An 18,052-nucleotide genomic window follows, 5' to 3' on the forward strand; every position below is an offset into this window, starting at 1 on the left:
GTAGTGTCCAGCGTAGTGGAGGCGCTACCAGGAGACAGGCCAGTACATCAGGAGACATGGAGGAGGCCGTAGGAGGGCAACAACCCAGCATCAGGACTGCTACCTCCGCCTTTGTGCAAGGAAGGACAGGAGGAGCACTGCCAGAGCCCTGCAAAATGATCTCCAGAGGGCCACAAATGTGCATGTGGCGGCTCAAACGGTCAGAAACAGACTCCATGAGGGTGGTATGAAGGCCCGATGTCCACAGGTGGGGGTTGTGCTTATAGCCCAACACCGTGCAGGACGTTTGGCATTTGCCAGAGAACACCAAGATTGGCAACTTCACCACTGGCGCCCTGTGCACTTCACAGATGAAAACAGGTTCACACTGAGCACGTGACAGATGTGACAGGGTCTGGAGACGCCGTGGAGAACATTCTGCTGCCTGCAACATCCTCCAGCATGACCGGTTTGGCTGTGGGTCAGTAATGGTGTGGGATGGCATTTCTTTGGGGGGCTGCACAGCCCTCCATGTGCTCGCCAGAGGTAGCCTGACTGCCATTAGGTACCGAGATGAGATCCTCAGACCCCTTGTGAGACCATATGCTAGTGCGGTTGCCCCTGGGTTCCTCCTAATGCACAACAATGCTAGACCTCGTGGCTGGAGTGTGTCAGCAGTTCCTGCAAGACGAAGGCATTGATGCTATGGACAGGCCCACCCGTTCCCCAGACCTGAATCCAATAGAGCACATCTGGGACATCATGTGTCGCTTCATCCACCAACTCCACGTTGCACCACAGATTGTCCAGGAGTTGGGGGATGCTTTAGTCCAGGTGTGGGAGGAGATCCCTCAGGAGACCATCCGCCACCTCATCAGGAGCATGCCCAGGCATTGTAGGGAGGTCATACAGGCACATGGAGGCCACACACACTACTGAGCCTCATTTTGACTTGTTTTAAGGACATTACATCAAAGTTGGATCAGCCTGTAGTGTTTTTTCCACTTTAATTTTGAGTGTAACTCCACATCCAGACCTCCATGGGTTGATAAATTTGATTTCCATTGATAATTTTTGTGTGATTTTGTTGTCAGCACATTCAACTATGTAATGAACAAAGTATTTACTAAGAATATTTCATTCATTCAGATCTAGGATGTCTTATTTTTGTGTTCCCTTTATTTTTTTGAGCAGTATATATTGTGTTCCCTACACTGCACTTAGTCAGGAAATATTCTTTTCAGCAATGCTGTCAGCAAGATTTGAGGATGTATCTCATATATAGTTTTTAACTTGGTTTATTAATTCCATTTTTATAGGTTACTGCACTTAAGAATGAACATTGAAGATAAGCTCGGAGGATTGTTTCTTAAATGTGGTAGCATAGAACAGATGCAGTCATCGAGGGATATGGTTGGAATGGGTGCCACCTCTAACCAGTCAGCAATTTCTGTGGAACGGCAAGAGGCAGTGCTTCAAGACCGGGCTATGGCACGTCAAGAAATTCTTTCTGCAGATGAAGTTTTACAAGAAACTGAACTCCGACCGCAAGAAATGATCCCTCATGATGAACTTATGGTTCATGAAGAGACAGTGAAAAATGATGATGACATGGAGGGACAAGACAGACTTCCTCAAGGGCTTCATTACGCAGTTAATGTTCCTGTAAGTATTTTCTTTCTCTAATTTTGCCTGCGGCGATTATGTAGAGATTGTTTCAAAGTGTGAGCAAAGGATAATCATGAGAAAAAGGCAGTGCTTTATGGATATCTTATTTCATTAATCAATGATTGATTTGGTTTGAAGTCAACAGTGGAAAAAATATATATTTTTAAAAGGTTGTTGTAAGATAATTTCCTCCAGTTTTTCTAGTTGTGTGTGTCCTTGGTACTACACTATGTGTTTGTTACTAAAGACCTTTCTAGCCTCTTCTCTGTGGTCTAAAGAGAGTAATGGTTCTTAAAATTGCTGTTGGGATTATGACACTGAAAAAGAGTTTTCCTTTATTAATACTGTAGACACTCTCCTCCTCCAGAATTGCAGGTTTATTTTCTTTTTCATTTTGAAATACTTAGAAAAGTTTCAGCCTTTAAGCAGATGAATAGAAGAGTAGGATTGGAGGAGAGTGGGCAGGAAGGCACTGAGAAGGACTGAAGGAAGGCAGAAAAGCCAACAAACATGGCAATTAAAGTGAGGGATTGACAATGTAGTGGGGAACAATGCAGTGGATGGACATGGGGTAGTAAGCTGCACTGAAAATCCTGCTGGGGCATTGTACTTTTTGTGTATATACCGTACAAGATGACTTTGATCCTGAATGAAAGACAAAGATAGCTGATATGAGCATTTTACAAGCATAAATTTGCCTTTAAGCCAAACTATTTGACTAATGTTGATGAAATTTTGTTTTATAATTAAAAAAAGAAAGATTTACAAAAACTTTATCATGGGACAGTTCTTCATGAGTTATTTTTATATCTGCTTTTACAAAAAAATTCTACTGAAGATAAACTTTATTGAAGATTGTAGGGTTCTGAGATGATTTTACACAGTAAAATTCACCTCTTCATCAGATCTAAAGTTTATGCAAATTAGATATGGATTTTCATTCACCATATAAAAATTGTATGTGTAGGCAGACCTGCAGATAGCTCAAGACTTGGGGACCTTGATTCTGAAAAGATGAAACAAAGATTCAATTTTGTTAATTTTAATTGAAGAATTTCTGAGCTTGAGAATCAGCAACTACAGGTGGTCCTCATTGAGCGATCAGCAATTAGAACCAGCAACTTGGTCATTAAGCAAAGCTCTCACTCAGTAGAAAATCACATGAGTGTGATTGTGCTTATGATTTTACTTCAGCTTTCTTTTACTTTACTGTGTCAGAAGGCTACAACCCTAAACAGCCAGGTCAGCCAAACAGTGGGTAAGGTTTCCAGAACTCTACCCTTAGAGTAGGGGTTCCCAAGGGCCTGTTCAAAAGTGGGCTGCAGGAGAAATTGGGCAAGCATGTGCATGTGAAACTCCATTTGTGCAAGTGGCAGGCAAACGCATGCCCAAAGCTCCATAAGCAGAGGGTGCTTGTGCTCGTGTGCGAAGCTCCAAACAAGTGGAGCTTTATGTGCGAGCACAAGCATCCTCCTCCTGCATGTGAAGCGCCATTTGTGTGACTGGAGGGAGCGTGCATTCGCCTGCCACTCACATACCTCCTCCTCCCAGGGCCAGGCCCCCAAGCTGGAAAAGCTAGGGACCACTGTCTTAGAATCTTTCCCCCCCCTCCCCCTGCCTTTGGAATATTCACTCTGAGGCTGGGATAATCAGCAAGAAGGAAAGTAATGTTTGTATATTTATTGGAAAAGAAGGGATTACAAGAAAATAGTCAGACACACAATGGGAAATACATACTGAAAAATATGCTTGTGCCAGCTGTTTGCCTAGCATGCTGACTGCTCTCAGCATGAGCTACTTAGAAGGCAAATAAAAGTCAAAGTTGTGAAAATGATTAAAGTCTTGTCAGTTACAGGCAGCAGCTATTAAGCCTGCTAATTAAGTTCAGAAAGCTGAGCTTGTTAACTTGCCTTAGAACTTTTTAGGAAGCAGTTACACATTGAAAAAACTCAGTTCAGGAGCAACTAGCTTGCTTAGACAATCTCTCCACTCTACTGGAAAGGGGGGAGAGAAAAAAATGGATCAGGCATAGGGCGGCATATACTAACTGACTGTAGTGGCAAATGCATGACTGAGAGAGAGGGAAAGACACTGCAAAGGTTTTAAATGTGGGCATTGGTCCCAAAATTACTTTTTTAAAATCACAGTTGTAATATCAAATGATTGCTACCCAAGGCAGTTGCTAAGCAAGGTCTGCTTGTATGTTTTAATTCATTATGTATGTTGTCAGATTTTGCCTTGTGATCTTACAATTGAAGATTCTGCTAAAAATCTTGGGAAGGGAAATGAGATATAGAACATAAAACATGAGAATTTTATTATAAACACTTAGGTAGAACAAAGCCATGTGTCTAAATCTTAATGCCAAACTGAACACATTTGCGTATTACTTCTCTGTGGGAAATAACCTGTTTTGACTTTTAACACCTGCTTTGAATGTAAGTTGTCTTTTCAAGAAAACATTAAAGAATTACAGTAATTGCTATTCTGTAGGAAAAACAACACTAATTTCAGTCAAAGAAATCCTGGAACCTCACATTCTTTTGAGAATTATATTGCAACTCTGAGAAATAGCAATCAAAAATTTAGGTTAGAAATACTATGACCTAGGTACCCATTTAATTACTGCCTTTTTGAGCAGTGAGCCAATTTCTTTCTAGGCTCAAGTTTCCACTGCAAAATTGGCATTCCTGCATATTATGACTAAGACAGTAAATGTCAGATCCTAGTTGACTCTATCTGAATTTGAAAAGCTAAACACAGAGTTGATTAATAGTTGAGAAGTAGACAGACTATCTGGGAGTCCCAAGGCTTCATAAGACTGAGAAGTAATAAACATGTAGGATAAGGTCTGTGGTAATGACCTCAATATTGTTGCCAAGAAAACAGGATGGATGGTCCATGTAATCATGTCCATCTGGCATCAGAAGTTGAGCTTAATTTGAGGGAGAATTTACTTTTTGCATTGTCATGAATCAGAAATTTAAAATGGTCTATCTGTTTTAAATATTTAAGTAAACATGTTTTCAATAAATCTCCAGTTTAACAGACTTTAACGTAATGAACCTCAGATGCAGTGGACAAAATTTTCATTGTATTTGTGTCATCTTACATTATTTAAATAATATCATTCCTGAAATCCACAAATCTTATTTGTGTAGTTATATCACAACTGAGGAAATCCTATCTGATTTAATACAGTTGGCAATAATAGACATGGAATCTCTCTATTTGTTCCAATAAATCAAGTTTTTATTTGTATATATAGCACATTATTCAAGTAGAACTGTATTTGAAAGTATAACAAGAGGGCAAAATCAGTAGAGCATTCAATAAACAATTAAAGTTTTCCCCCACCCCCCATCCAGCATAGTAAAAAACACAGAGCCCTTCCAAGTGAATTTGCCATTATTTCTTAGAATATGTGCATTTTCTATTTTAGCAGATCAGTGTGAAACAAGAAATTACATTTACTGATGTGGCTGAGCAGCAGAAACGGGACAAAAAGTTAATGCGAGAAGGCATAGATATGCAAAAGAAGAAGAAAAGAAAGCAGCGTTCTCCAGCAAAGGTAAGACAATTAATTAAAGACCTGGTAATTAAAGGGCACGATGATTTACCATAGAATCCATCTATTCATTGGAAATACTATCTGCCAATAATAAATTCACCTAGCAACAGTTCTAAAGCAAAGATATTCATGGCATGTTTCTTTGAACTTCTTTTCACAGCATAAGCCTTTGGTGTACTTTCACATCTCAGGAAAGACCTTCTCTAAATATTTTTTCTATAATTATGCTGTACAAAGACCATTTAGAAATGAACACTTAGATGAATAACACAGCTTTAATAAGGGCTTAATATTGAGGTAAATTAAATAACACTCGATTTTATGAATTTTATTTTTACCCATGCAATGCATTAGTGCTGAAAGTAATCACTGTGTGTATCGGAAATGAAATAATTATCTTACAATGAAAAGGTGATAATCATAGCTGTAATAATTTGAAAGAAATTGTGTTGATTTAAACCTTATTATTTAAGGTTTTACAGCTTGAGTTTCCTTCCATTAACTAAGTCAAAAATGAGTAAAATCTTGGGAATGAAAGACATATTTTTAAATTCAGACTCCCTGTTACACTGTGGCCATTTGCAAATGTGAACTCCAATTATTTGTCCTCATTAATTTCCACTCAGCAGTATGTCCTAAGTGGCAAGTTTCATACTGTGAGGTTTAAGATTGAGAATGTCAAATGTTGTCTCTGTTGAAAATAATCACTGTTGAAATATTTCCCCTGTTTAATTCAGTTTCTAACTGTTCATTAACTGTATGCAGAACCAGTTAAACATTTCACATAGTTGTTTCATTCATAATCTGAAAATAGTAAAAGAACCATGTTCTCCTTTTTCATTATCCGTCAGACTTTTTCAGTATGATATAAACTAGGTTTCAAAATTGCCTGCAAAAAGTGGCATCTGAGTGTTACTTAAGAGGTCTTTTTAAACAATGACTTTGAAAATTATAATTTAACCTAATTAGAGCATGACAGTTAATATGCCTTCTGCTGTGTTTCATATGTGTGGTTAGGGATTAAGAATCCCCAATTGTATATTTGTGTTTTTAAAACAGCAATTCTAGTGAAATTTCAGCACTTTTAGCTGAAAGTGCATAGCTTTCTAAATACTAAAGACAAAATTCATGGTTCACACAGAAGGTTAAAGATAGCATGGACTCTGCCGGGCAGAGAAGCCTGGCTGAAGCTGTCAGGCAAGGTGAATCAACATACCGCTTATGCATGAACATGTAATTAAGACTAAAAATGGTGTTCCTTTGAAAGAAATCTTAAAATTTCACTGAAAATCTGCAAGCAAGGGACCAAATTACACACTATGATATCACTATGGCTATCCCACAAACAAAGTATTTGTAAGCAAAAAGTTTGTAAGTTGTAAGCTTATTTTGCTGCTTGTTTTTCTTAGGTCTCCCAGAAAGGTCATTTAAAGTTGTTGCAGGATGCCGGTGTTAAGAGAAAAAAAATGTTACAGCAGCAATAGTATCAACATGTTTTTAGCTGTTCTACTTTATTATTTACATAGAATCATAGGGCTGGGAGGGACCTTGGAGTTTTTCTGAGGCAGGGGTGTCAAACTCGATTTCATTGAGGGCCGCATCGGGGTTGTTTTTGACCTTGGGGGGGCATGGGCAGGGTGGGCATGGCCAGCTCAACGTCACTCATGTCAGGAGCGCCTGTGGTAGCCCAAGCACTCTGCCAGTGAAAATGGGCTGTCAAGCTCCCTTTTCGGCTGCCATGGTCCCCTGCAACCCTCTGCCAGCGAAAACAGAGCCACCACAGGCTGGTCCTTCACTGTTTCCAGGGTGGCCCCGCAGGCCATATATAAGCAACCCCTGGGCCGAATCCGGCCCCCGGGCCTTTAGTTTGATACCCCTGTTCTAAGACAAGGGTATACCATCCCAGACAATGGTTGTCCAATTTTTTCTAGAAAACCTCCAACAATGGAACTTCAAGAGGCAAACTGTTCACCTATATTGCAAACACTGAAAATATAACACTGTTATATCACCGAAGGAAATAATTACAGTTCATCCACCTTTATAAACTCCTTATTTTGCATTGTGGCTTGATACTAAAGTGCTTAATTTCCCTCTTCTGAGTATGAATTTGCATTGAATATAATTATTCAGAAATTAATGTGAGACTGAATTTTGCCGTTTTAAAAATAGATCCTTACAATAAATGAGGATGGATCACTTGGTCTGAAAACTACCAAATCTCACATTTGTGAGCATTGTAATGCTGCCTTTAGAACCAACTACCATTTACAAAGACATGTCTTCATTCATACAGGTACTGCTTGAATTTAATTTGAATTTGAATTTAAATTGTTTCTTTTATTAACAATCTGAAACAACTGACTGAATAATGAATATAAAGTAATGTATATTTTAGATTCCGAAGTGCAGGACATCTGGCATCTAAGCTTAGGTATTTCATGCACCAAGGTGTCAAAAAATACCAGAAAGAATTAGTGTCCTTACAATTAACATATATTGTGTTGCTCTTACACAGAGATACTATGTACTCTATTTACAAGCAACGTATTTTGGTTTGTTTATAAAATAGACTCTGGTTTCTTACTTGGCCAATGAAGGTTTTAAATATATATTATGTAGTGTCTCAGGAGCACTATTTTATTCCAGAGAGTTTAGGTAGGCTTTTTAAATTAAAACATTTGGGAGCTCACTTGGTTGCTGGCTTCCAATAGTTAACTATTTCATTTCACAAGAGAGTATTTAGAAATGAATGTATGTAGCTTTTAACTTACAGATGTGGAATTATATTGTTTAAGGTGAAAAACCATTTCAGTGCAATCAGTGCGAGATGCGTTTCATACAGAAGTACCTTCTACAGAGACATGAGAAGATTCATACTGGTGAGTATAGTGCTGATATTTTTTTAAACAATTCTCCAAATCATGGCCAAGTTTGGGGTGATTTAGGCAGCTTTGTTTTAATATATGAAAGAATTTAGGTATACAATTCAGTTTGCTTTTTTTTTTTTTTTTGAAGTGGTGAAGTGTTGATAATTGATACAAACACTGCTTGCAAAATATTTACTGTTGGGTAAATGATAAAAAGGAATATTCCAAAAGTATTAAAGCCCAAGTGCCTGTTGTATAAATGTTTGCACCTTTCTTTTATAAACTTTCATTTGGAAAATTAAAAATGAGGTAGAGATTTAGCAACAGATAATAGAAGAAAAAAGATTCAAAATTAGACAGTTATACTGCATTTGTGCCTTAAAAAATCTACTTCAGGAAAACCACATTTTCTAAACCGCTTTGACATTAGTAGGTTTTTGGCATTTTGGTGCATGCCTTTTCATTGCTTCCATAATTATTTAGGAGTACAGTCCCCTTGGACTTCTAGATGCCAATTTTCAAACTCTTTCTGAAAAGTAGAACTTGCACATAAGCTAAGTATTGCTTGGTGAGATATTTCAAATTTGTAAAATTACTAATGCTTAGTATCTTTTGGTCTGTATGTAAACCTTGAGAAACACAATAGCGTTTTTTTCACAGTAAACTTGCCTGCACAAATCTTGGAATGCTTGCATCTTAGTTTTAACAGTATTTGGATTTGTGGTTTGACATCTTGACTCCTCTGCTTTTTCCAAAACTATGCTTAATTTTTATCTTTTTTTTCCTGGCTTTCTTCTGCTGCTGTTCTTCAATATTGTTGATATGTACTTAGTTAAACAATTTAGTATAAGTATGTAAACATACAGTTTATTTTCAAAAACTAATTTTCTACTCTAGGGATATGTAAGCATTCTGCACAGTAAATTGAAATGATTAGCATATACAGGATATTTGGCATAAAAAATACTTCTCCAAAAGATTTCCAACATTTACAAAGAGGAAAGATTGCCTGAATATATTCTAGATGTCACTTGTAAAAATACTTCAGATGCACTCAGATTAATTATTCAGATTATTTTTAAATATGCATAAACCCGCTTAATTTGTGCAGTTTATTGGAATATACACTTTTCTAATTTATGAAGATGTGACGCCCAACAAAAAAAGCAATATGTTACTTGGAAGAGATGATGACATGAAAGGAGTAGGACCCAGATAGAATGGATTTGTAATCTGTTTGTGACAGGGCAATTACAATTGGGAAAGCCAGCTAAGGAATTACAAACAAGCTTCAATAAACCTGTAATTCCATTGTATTAGTCTATATTGGTACATGGCATGTTTGAAACTTGCAGTGTTTCTCCTCTAAGATAAATAATAGCTGAGCTATGTATAGCTTCGAACTTGATTTCCAGAACGTGTTTCAGAATGTGCGGGAAAGCAAATATACTAAAATAGAGCCACCCTTTCCTGGGATTTTGCAGCTGCTCTGGTAGTGAGACAGTAGCAACATTCATGCTTTCATGCACTGCAGAGCATCCTTTGGAAGCAGAATCCAAAGTGCTACCCAGAATGATAATAAAAATTAGCTATAGGAAGCTTCAATCAAAAATGAAAAGAAAGTGACATTTCCTTTTCCCTGGTGATCATTTTTTCCTCCCAAAATAGAATCTTGACAGTATTACTTTTCATGTAAAGGAGAAAAAAAGCTGGTTATCAGTACCCTTATGGCCCATTTAAATGGGGAAGGATAGATTGGGAAAGATGTTACATTTGCTGCATGTTTTTCTTTCCTGTAGTCCTACTTAAAGCTACCAACAGTTGCTTTTTAAACAAATAAATAAATGTTAAAATCCCAAAGTATGCAATTTGTATAATTGCTATAGCTGTATTAGGATTATATACTGTAAGTACTGTATATAATATCAGATGATCCATAAACTGTGTAGCAAAAATTCTCTAAATTCTTTTCCGATGCTTCCTTGCAAATGGGTTTGACTAGGGAGAACTGGAATGTATAAGCTGTAACTTTCTGTGTGTAAAATTCTGCTTCAGTATTTTAGTTGCATTTAATTTAGATTTCAAGGGCCAGGTCACTGAAATTCAGGACATAATTAAAATGCATTTTATATTTAGAAATCTTTTTGTTCTCTGAAGATGTTTAGATTTTGCTTCTCCGTTCATATGCAGGAAAGTCACTAAAGGTAGTTCTCGACTTACCGCCACAATTGAGCCCCAAATTTTCATTGCTAAGCAAGATAGAAGTTAAGTGAATTTTGCCTCCTTTTACAACCTTTCTTGCTACAGCAGTTAAGTGAATCACTGCAGTTGTTAAGTTAGTAACACAGTTGTTAAGTGAATCTGGCTTCTCCATTGACTTTGCTTGTCAGAAGATCGCCAAAGAATCCCAGGACACTGCAACTGTCATAAATACATGTCAGTTGTCTAGCATCTGAATTTCGATCACATGACTACAGGGATGCTGCAATGGCTGTAAGTCACTTTTTTCAGTGCCGTTGTAATTTGGAACGATCACTATATAAATGGTTGTAAATCAAGGATTACCTCAATTGCCTTTTAAATTGTTTTAAAGAAATAGTTTTCCAGTTTCATTTTCTTTCCTCTAACAAGTTAACATAAATCCCAAATTTTAGCTGAGGTACAAATAGTAGTCTAGTGTTTCTAATTACCTCAATAATATAGATGAACAGGAATAAACTCTACTGATTTTCAAGCTATTAAACTCCAGCTGTCCTATATTTCTCCTTTATCAGTAGTCTCCAACTTTTTGGCACTAGGGACCGGTTTTGTGGAGAACAGTTTTTCCACGGACCAGGGGGATGGTTTTGGTTTTGCTCGCTCGCTTGCCACTCACCTCCAGCTGTGCAGCCCTGTTCCTAACAGGCCACAGACCAGTATCAGTCCTTGGCCAGGGGGTTGTGACCTCTACCTTGTAGTATAGTTCCCAGAATATTTTGAAGTGGTGTCCCTATATACAAAGTCTCAGTTCTGCATTGGGACTCTTCTTAATCTGGAAGATAGGTTTGATAACTGAATTCTTGATCATATGTAGTCTGTGTGTTCAGGTAGCGACTTTGGCAAAGGGTATATTGCGCTGTGTAGGACTTCATTTGTACCTTTCCCAAGCTGGTGTCGTGTGATGACCTGGAGCACGGCACAGAGGCAACACAGTCAGCTGACAGTTCAAATTGCCCCTTTATTGCTCCAAATTTTCTCAAACGCTCCCACGTTTCTGACAAGTCCCAGAGCAAAGTGATGACATACACACAGACACCTCCAGCAGCCTCTGGTTGCAAGTAATCCAGCACAGCGCTGTGAGCACAATGGCTGCACAGCAAGAAATCCAGCAGGGCAAGTCAATGAGTCCAGGAAATAAAGGAACAAGGCAATTATTCCAGGAAGCCAGAAAGAAAGAAAGAAATCCAGAAAACTTCAAATGTCGGCAACAGAACTCAACACTCCATGAATTCAGTGTTTGTTCCCGACAAATGCCCCTCCCCACAGCATCTCCTTAAGCCTCAGTCCCCAGGTGTGCCTTGAGAAGACGGGTGCGGCATTCTCCTCCCGAGTCATCGGGTCAGTCTGCACTGTTCTTGTCTTCTCTCCACTCTCCGTGCTCGAGGATCAGGAGGGAGTGGTCCTTGTTCATCGCCTGAGCTCTGTCTCTCATGTTTACTGCATGTTCTTCCCCACATTCCTCCAAAGCCAACGAAGCTGCCCCCTTGATCTCCTTTGGCTCCAGTTCTGGCTGGTCTTCCTCCGCAGATTCAGGCTCTGACGGGGGTATGACATCATGTAATTTATATTTCAATTATGTAGAACATAACCATAGCTACCATCAGTTACTGATGATTTCTCTTGAAGCTTTACATTTGAATGTATACATTATAATCGCACATTGTAATAGGCTGCTAAATGAACTGGGCTGCAAAAATCCAGGGGACAACTAGATGTCAACAGTTAATCTAACAAAATCTCAGTAACCTATATGGTACTATGGCAAAGGCAAGGAATTGAGACCCACCATTCTAGTTGGGCAAGGAAATAATATTTATTTTTATTTATTTATCTCACCCTTATTAATTTTATAAGTAACTCAAGTGGCATACACACACCATACTCCTCCTTCCTCCTATTTTCTTCACAACAACAACCCTGTAAAGTGAATTGGGCTAAGAAAGAGTGGGACTAAAAGTGGGACTAGAATTCACTGTCTCCCGGCTTCTGGCCTGATGCCTTAATCACTAGACCAAACTGGCCTAATTAAAAATTGCTTATTTTCCAAGTACCAAGTTGAAATACGATAGCCATATTTACATTTTGTATGTTTAGTGGATGGTTTTCTTTTCCACATAATAAGCACCCAGTAGCCTGTCACTCAGAGCATATTTCCTTTAAATTCATCAACCAAATCCTGCACAGTTCAGCAGCTTTCAGCTGCTCTCCACTTTTTCTTCTGCTTCTGATTTCCAAGCTGAATCGCTTTCCAGATCTGTTCCTCATGCTTCATCTTCCTGAGTTCTGAGTTCTGTTGCCTGTTTGAGATTTTCATGAAAGTGTTCGGCACGGAGTCCAGATTTCTTAACATCATATGACTACCACCTCCCTAATTTAAGATTGCTTTTGGAGGGGAAGACTTGCTCTTTTCCTTCTTTTGGCTTCCTTTAGTCATAAACAACTCCTCTATGTTCAGCCCCCACATGCCGGGGCCCGTATATATTTTCTTCTAAAGCCTTGGCCAGATTTATTTATGTAATTTATATGCTGCCCTTCTCCCAAAGGACTCAGGGCGGCTTACAAAGAAACATTCAACAAATTCGAAAATTACATAAAAATTAAAATCCAATTAAAAATTAATTAAAATTATTTCAATATAAAACATCCCCCAACGGATCAGCCCATTTGATGAAAGAGCCATGTCTTCAGTTCGCGGCGGAAGGAGAGGAGGTCAGGGGCTGTCCTAAGCCCAGTGAGCAACCCGTTCCAGAGGGTCGGCGCTCCCACAGAGAATGCTCTCCCCCTGGGGGCTGCCAGCCGACATTGTTTGGCTGACGGCACCCTGAGAAGGCCCGCTCTCTGGGAGCAGACAGGACGATGGGATGATGGCAGGAGATGATCCTGCAAGTACCCTGGGCCTAAGCCATGTAGGGCTTTATAGGTGAGCACCAGCATCTTGAAAGGGACCCGAAGAATCATCGGCAGTCAGTGCAGCTCGCACAGGAGAGGTGTCACATGGGAGTAACGAGAAGCCCCCATAACAACCCGCGCGGCCACATTCTGGACTAGTTGTAGCCTCCGGGTGCTTCCCAAGGGCAGCCCCATGTAGAGGGCATTAACAGTAGTCCAACCGAGAAGTAACAATGGCGTGGGTGACCGTGGCAAGGGCATCCCGGTCTAGGAAAGGGCGCAACTGGCGCACCAGGCGTACCTGTGCGAAGGCCCCCCTGGTCACTTCTAAAGATAGCCGTGAATTAAGGAGGACACCCAGATTGCGAACCCTTTCTGAGGGAGTGAGTACCTCCTCTCCTATCACAAGTGACAGGACCACTAGATCACGAGATGCCGGTATCCATGCCCCTCAGTCTTGGATGGGTTGAGTCTGAGTCTGTTTCTTCCCATCCAGGCCCGCACTGCTTCCAGGCAGCGGGACATCACGGAAAGGGCATCCCCAGGGTGGTCCAGGGTAGAGATATAAAGCTGAGTGTCATCAGCATATTGATGGTACTTCACCCCAAAACCACGAGTGATCTCACCCAGTGGCTTCATATAGATGTTAAAGAACAGGGGGGAGAGACCCGACCCCTGAGGCACCCCACATGTGAGGGGCCTCGGGGAGGATCTCTGTCCCCCCGTCCATACAAACTGCGAGCGACCCGAGAGGTAGGAGGAGAACCACCGTAAAACAGTGCCTCCTACCCCCAACTTCCCGAGTCACTGCAGTAGGATACCATGGTCGATGGTATCAAAAGCCGCTGAGAGGTCAAGAAGGACCAGGATGGAGGAGCAACCCCCATCCTGGGCCCACCAGAGATCATTCACTAGGGCGACCAATGCCATTTCTGTGCTGTAACCGTGCCTGAAACCTGATTGGTATGAGTCCAGATAGTCAGTTTCCTCCAGGAACTGAGGGAGCTGCTGTGCCATCATGGACTCAACAACCTTAGCTGTAAAGTGAAGGTTAGAGACTGGACGATAGTTGTTAAGGGAGTCTGGATCCAGGGTGGGCTTCTTAAGGAGAGGTCGAACCACTGCCTCTTTAAGTGTGACGGGGAAGACCCCTTCCTTTAATGAAGCGTTGACAACTGCTTGAATCCAGTCTCCAGTCACCTCTCTGGCTGCAGAAACAAGCCAGGAGGGACAAGGGTCCAATAAACATGTGGAGGCACCCAGCCGACCCATAATCCTGTCCACTTCATCCACCGAAACAGGCTCAAACTCAACCCAGATGTTACCTTCAAGACAAGCCCTTGCCTCTTCGATAGACTCTGCCCAGTCAGAGTCCAACCCAGTCCGGATCTGAGCGATTTTATTTTGCAGAAACTCTATAAAATCCTCAGTTCTGCCCTGCAAGGGCTCCTCCCTCGCTCCATGATGATGTTAGGCTTCCTAAATAATTCACTGATGGCAAAATAAAATCCTTGTCTGGGATGTTTTGAAAAGGAGGATGTGCAGGGAGTAGAACTTTTCTACAAAAGTCTCCAGTTGTGCCAAGACTGAATGATAATCAGTAAGAAATGTGTCCTTTGTTAACATAGAATTTTAGCAGTTTGCTTAATATTTTTGGGTTTTCTGTTACCTGAGTATTGCCACCATTATTTATCTACTAATTTGTTACTGGATTTATCTTTACAGACATGTTTTCCAAAACCCTTATTCCATGCGATATGAAAAAAAAATGAGAATCATGTTGCAACTTCTTATAATGAATACATTTTATTTTTATAAGTGATTATACCCCAAAACTTCACATGGCTCACCATGTCCCACATATTCCACAGAGTCATCAGCCCTAGACTCTGCAGTAGTGTACTTTACTATTTTAACAAATGTTATTCACTGTAAAATAGTATGCTGCCTATTAACATTTAGAAGCTCATGGTCAAGAGTAGCAGTGTCAGCCACATGGGTATTTGCATAAAAGGTAACTCCATAACATATGCTATGGTTCTACAGTCGATCACAATGTATGCTTTGAGGTAGTTTTTTCTACATGTTGTACTGTGTGATAAAAGGACGTGTTTGACATTTCAAAGAACACACTTCCGTGAACCTACATTTCAAAATCCAAGATACTGTTAATGTCAGATTTGTTACAGTATGATTACTTTTGATATTTGTAACTTGATAACTGATGTACAAAGATTTTTATCTAGGAATATAATCTGATTCCTACAATATACTGCAGGGACCATTTGTTTTTTTTGTTTTGTTTTTGTTTTTTTAAAAAGCACCATAACAGCATTTATCCATTTGCATGAGGCAGAATTTGCCTTGTGAAAAATTCTAGAGAAAAGTCTCTCTTGTTTTTTTCCAGTTTGCTATTTCAAATAATGTGATTTTTCCTCCAAATCCTGCCATGAAATAGTCCATCTTTTCCACAAAAAGTTTTCTTCCCCTCCCTGAGTTGAATATAAGAGTGAACATATAAAAAACCTTTGAAACCAAAATCTTGGTTTCAAAGGTTTTCTTCACTATTTTTAAAATTAAATAATGGTTCGCCTCAGGCTTTCCTACTTAAATAAATATTTTATTTCTTCTGGTCTATAAATTTTGATTGACTATATGCCATCAAGTCATTTTTCACTCCTAGTGACAGCATAGATTTTCTCCATGATCTGTCCTTCACCTGGTCAATATAGACTCAACTCTTTCAACAGTATACTTATCAGCACTGTACCTGAGTCCATCCACCTTGCTGCCAGCCATCCTCTTCTCTTTCCTTCCACCTTTCTCTGCCTCAGAGCCTTCTCCAGAGAACTAAGTCCTTCCATAATATGTTCAGTAGGATAATTTGAGATAGGTCATTTGTGCCTCAAGTTGAATAGCAACCTTTTCCCTTGCATTATGACAGGTTATCAGTGAAGATTATGAATTGTGATTTATTTTACATCTTATCATATAATACACTTATTGTGCACTTTCAGTTATTATAAGCAGAACTAGACTGAATGTCAATGCAGGTAATCCTCGATTTACAACCTTAATAGAGCCCAAAACATTTGTTAAGTGAATTTTGCCCCATTTTATGACTTTCCTTACCACAGTTGTTAAGTGAATCACTGCAGTTGTTAAATTGGTAACACAGTTGTTAAGTGAATCTGGCTTCCCCTTTGACTTTGCTTGTCAGAAGCAAAGGTCTTACAAAAGGTAATCACATGATCCCAGGATACTGTAACTTTCATAAATATGAGTCAGTTGCCAAGCAATCTGAATTTTGATCACATGACTATGGGGATGCTACAATGGTTGTAAGTGTGAAAAACAATCATAAATCACTTTTTCAGTGCTGTTGTAACTTCAAATGGTCACTAAATGAACTGTTGTAAGTGGAGGATTACCTGTATACATGAAAATATAATTTTAAAGACTAAGTTATTTCCAATATCAGATTAGAACCTGCAACTAGAAGAAAATTACAGTTACTACATTTTTTTTCATTAAGAGTTTTTCCATTGGGAGCTGTTATCTTTGTGAAAAATAGAAAGTACAATTGGAGATCAGATTTGACAAGCAGGTAGCAGAAAATCAAAAAGAAATTTGTGAAAAACTGGTTTTTCTCTTAAATGTTTGATTATCAGTTGTGGTATTTTTGAAAATACAGAGCCATTTTCACTATTTAAAGAATTTAAATTAAGAAGACTTTATTAATTGTTGTGAATGGTGCACATCCCATTTTCAGGCAAAAGGAATAAGGGTGTGTTTTATGGGAAAAGATAAGTTTTAGCATATATTTGAGAGGTTGAAATTTAGATCCCAGAAAACCATTTTAAAAAAGGTATAGTTTTTATGTTTTTATGCTTGTGTACATTTTCAAAAAAATCCATGATATTCATATAACCTTCAAGGACTGTTTTCTTGATTTGACATGGAACTACTTCTTTTCTTCAGGAGTAGTTTAAAGAAAGCTCAGAGAGAACTTTGATTCATCTAAAATTATACTAAAGATACCCTACAACATTTCCCCCAGGAATTTACTTTCTTTTTATATTGCCTAACAAAATAAATGTAGAATTGGGATATTTAATTAGTTAACAAATGACTACAGCGTATTCAAAGCTAGTACAGTTACTTGATCTCTTTACAATAGTCAGAAACAATAATAGGAAATCTTCAATGTAACACTTTTAGTACAAAATTTTACTATTTTTAAATTGCTTGATGGTAAAGAAATATTCCACCACCGCCATTACCATCACATAGCTCTTCATGTCAAAAACTTTTTAGGAGAGAATATGTGTCTGATACATTTCTAGTTCTGATACACCCAAATGAAAATAAATATATTCAGTGCTGGTTTTCATTCCAGATTGTATGTTCTGAATATTATGGCATTTTCTTGTCAAGTTTTGTGGTGGTATCTTACTTGTATTTGACAGTAAAAATTACTGCATGTTAGCATACATATATCTTATTTCTCATTTATTTAACAATACTTTCTCATTTAGTCAACTTTCTATTTTTATTCTTAGGTGAGAAACCATTTCGATGTGATGAATGTGGCATGAGATTCATACAGAAGTATCACATGGAAAGACATAAGAGAACTCATAGTGGAGAGAAGCCTTATCAATGTGAATATTGCTTTCAGGTAATTGGAGAAGGAGAAAATTGTTAGAACTATTTGATTAATATGACTGCATGTAATTCATCTCCATATTGTATTCAGGGAAATAAAGCAAAGTGATGAACTTGTACAGGTAGTATAGGTAGTCCTTGTTTAACA

The 18,052-nt window shown here is 38.8% G+C and overlaps 1 protein-coding gene across 3 annotated transcripts in view; it reads left to right on the plus strand.

Annotated features, from left to right (window-relative positions):
- The window catches only part of ZNF148 (zinc finger protein 148), a 47,953-nt gene that overhangs the window by 21,693 nt on the left and 8,208 nt on the right, over window positions 1-18,052 (plus strand). The window contains exons 2-6 of one of the 3 annotated variants that reach the window (XM_070949568.1): window positions 1,299-1,644; window positions 5,090-5,218; window positions 7,391-7,514; window positions 8,017-8,100; window positions 17,799-17,917. In XM_070949568.1, the coding sequence (XP_070805669.1) occupies window positions 1,315-1,644; window positions 5,090-5,218; window positions 7,391-7,514; window positions 8,017-8,100; window positions 17,799-17,917 (786 nt within the window). In that variant the 5' untranslated portion in view covers window positions 1,299-1,314. The remainder of the gene's footprint in view (window positions 1-1,298; window positions 1,645-5,089; window positions 5,219-7,390; window positions 7,515-8,016; window positions 8,101-17,798; window positions 17,918-18,052) is intronic. The other 2 variants (XM_070949648.1, XM_070949727.1) reach the window with 2 other exon arrangements.

The sequence above is a fragment of the Pituophis catenifer genome, unplaced genomic scaffold (genome assembly GCF_029215685.1).
Source record: "Pituophis catenifer annectens isolate HBS135680 unplaced genomic scaffold, rPitCat1.0.hap2 SCAF_1, whole genome shotgun sequence".
NCBI lineage: Eukaryota > Metazoa > Chordata > Lepidosauria > Squamata > Colubridae > Pituophis > Pituophis catenifer.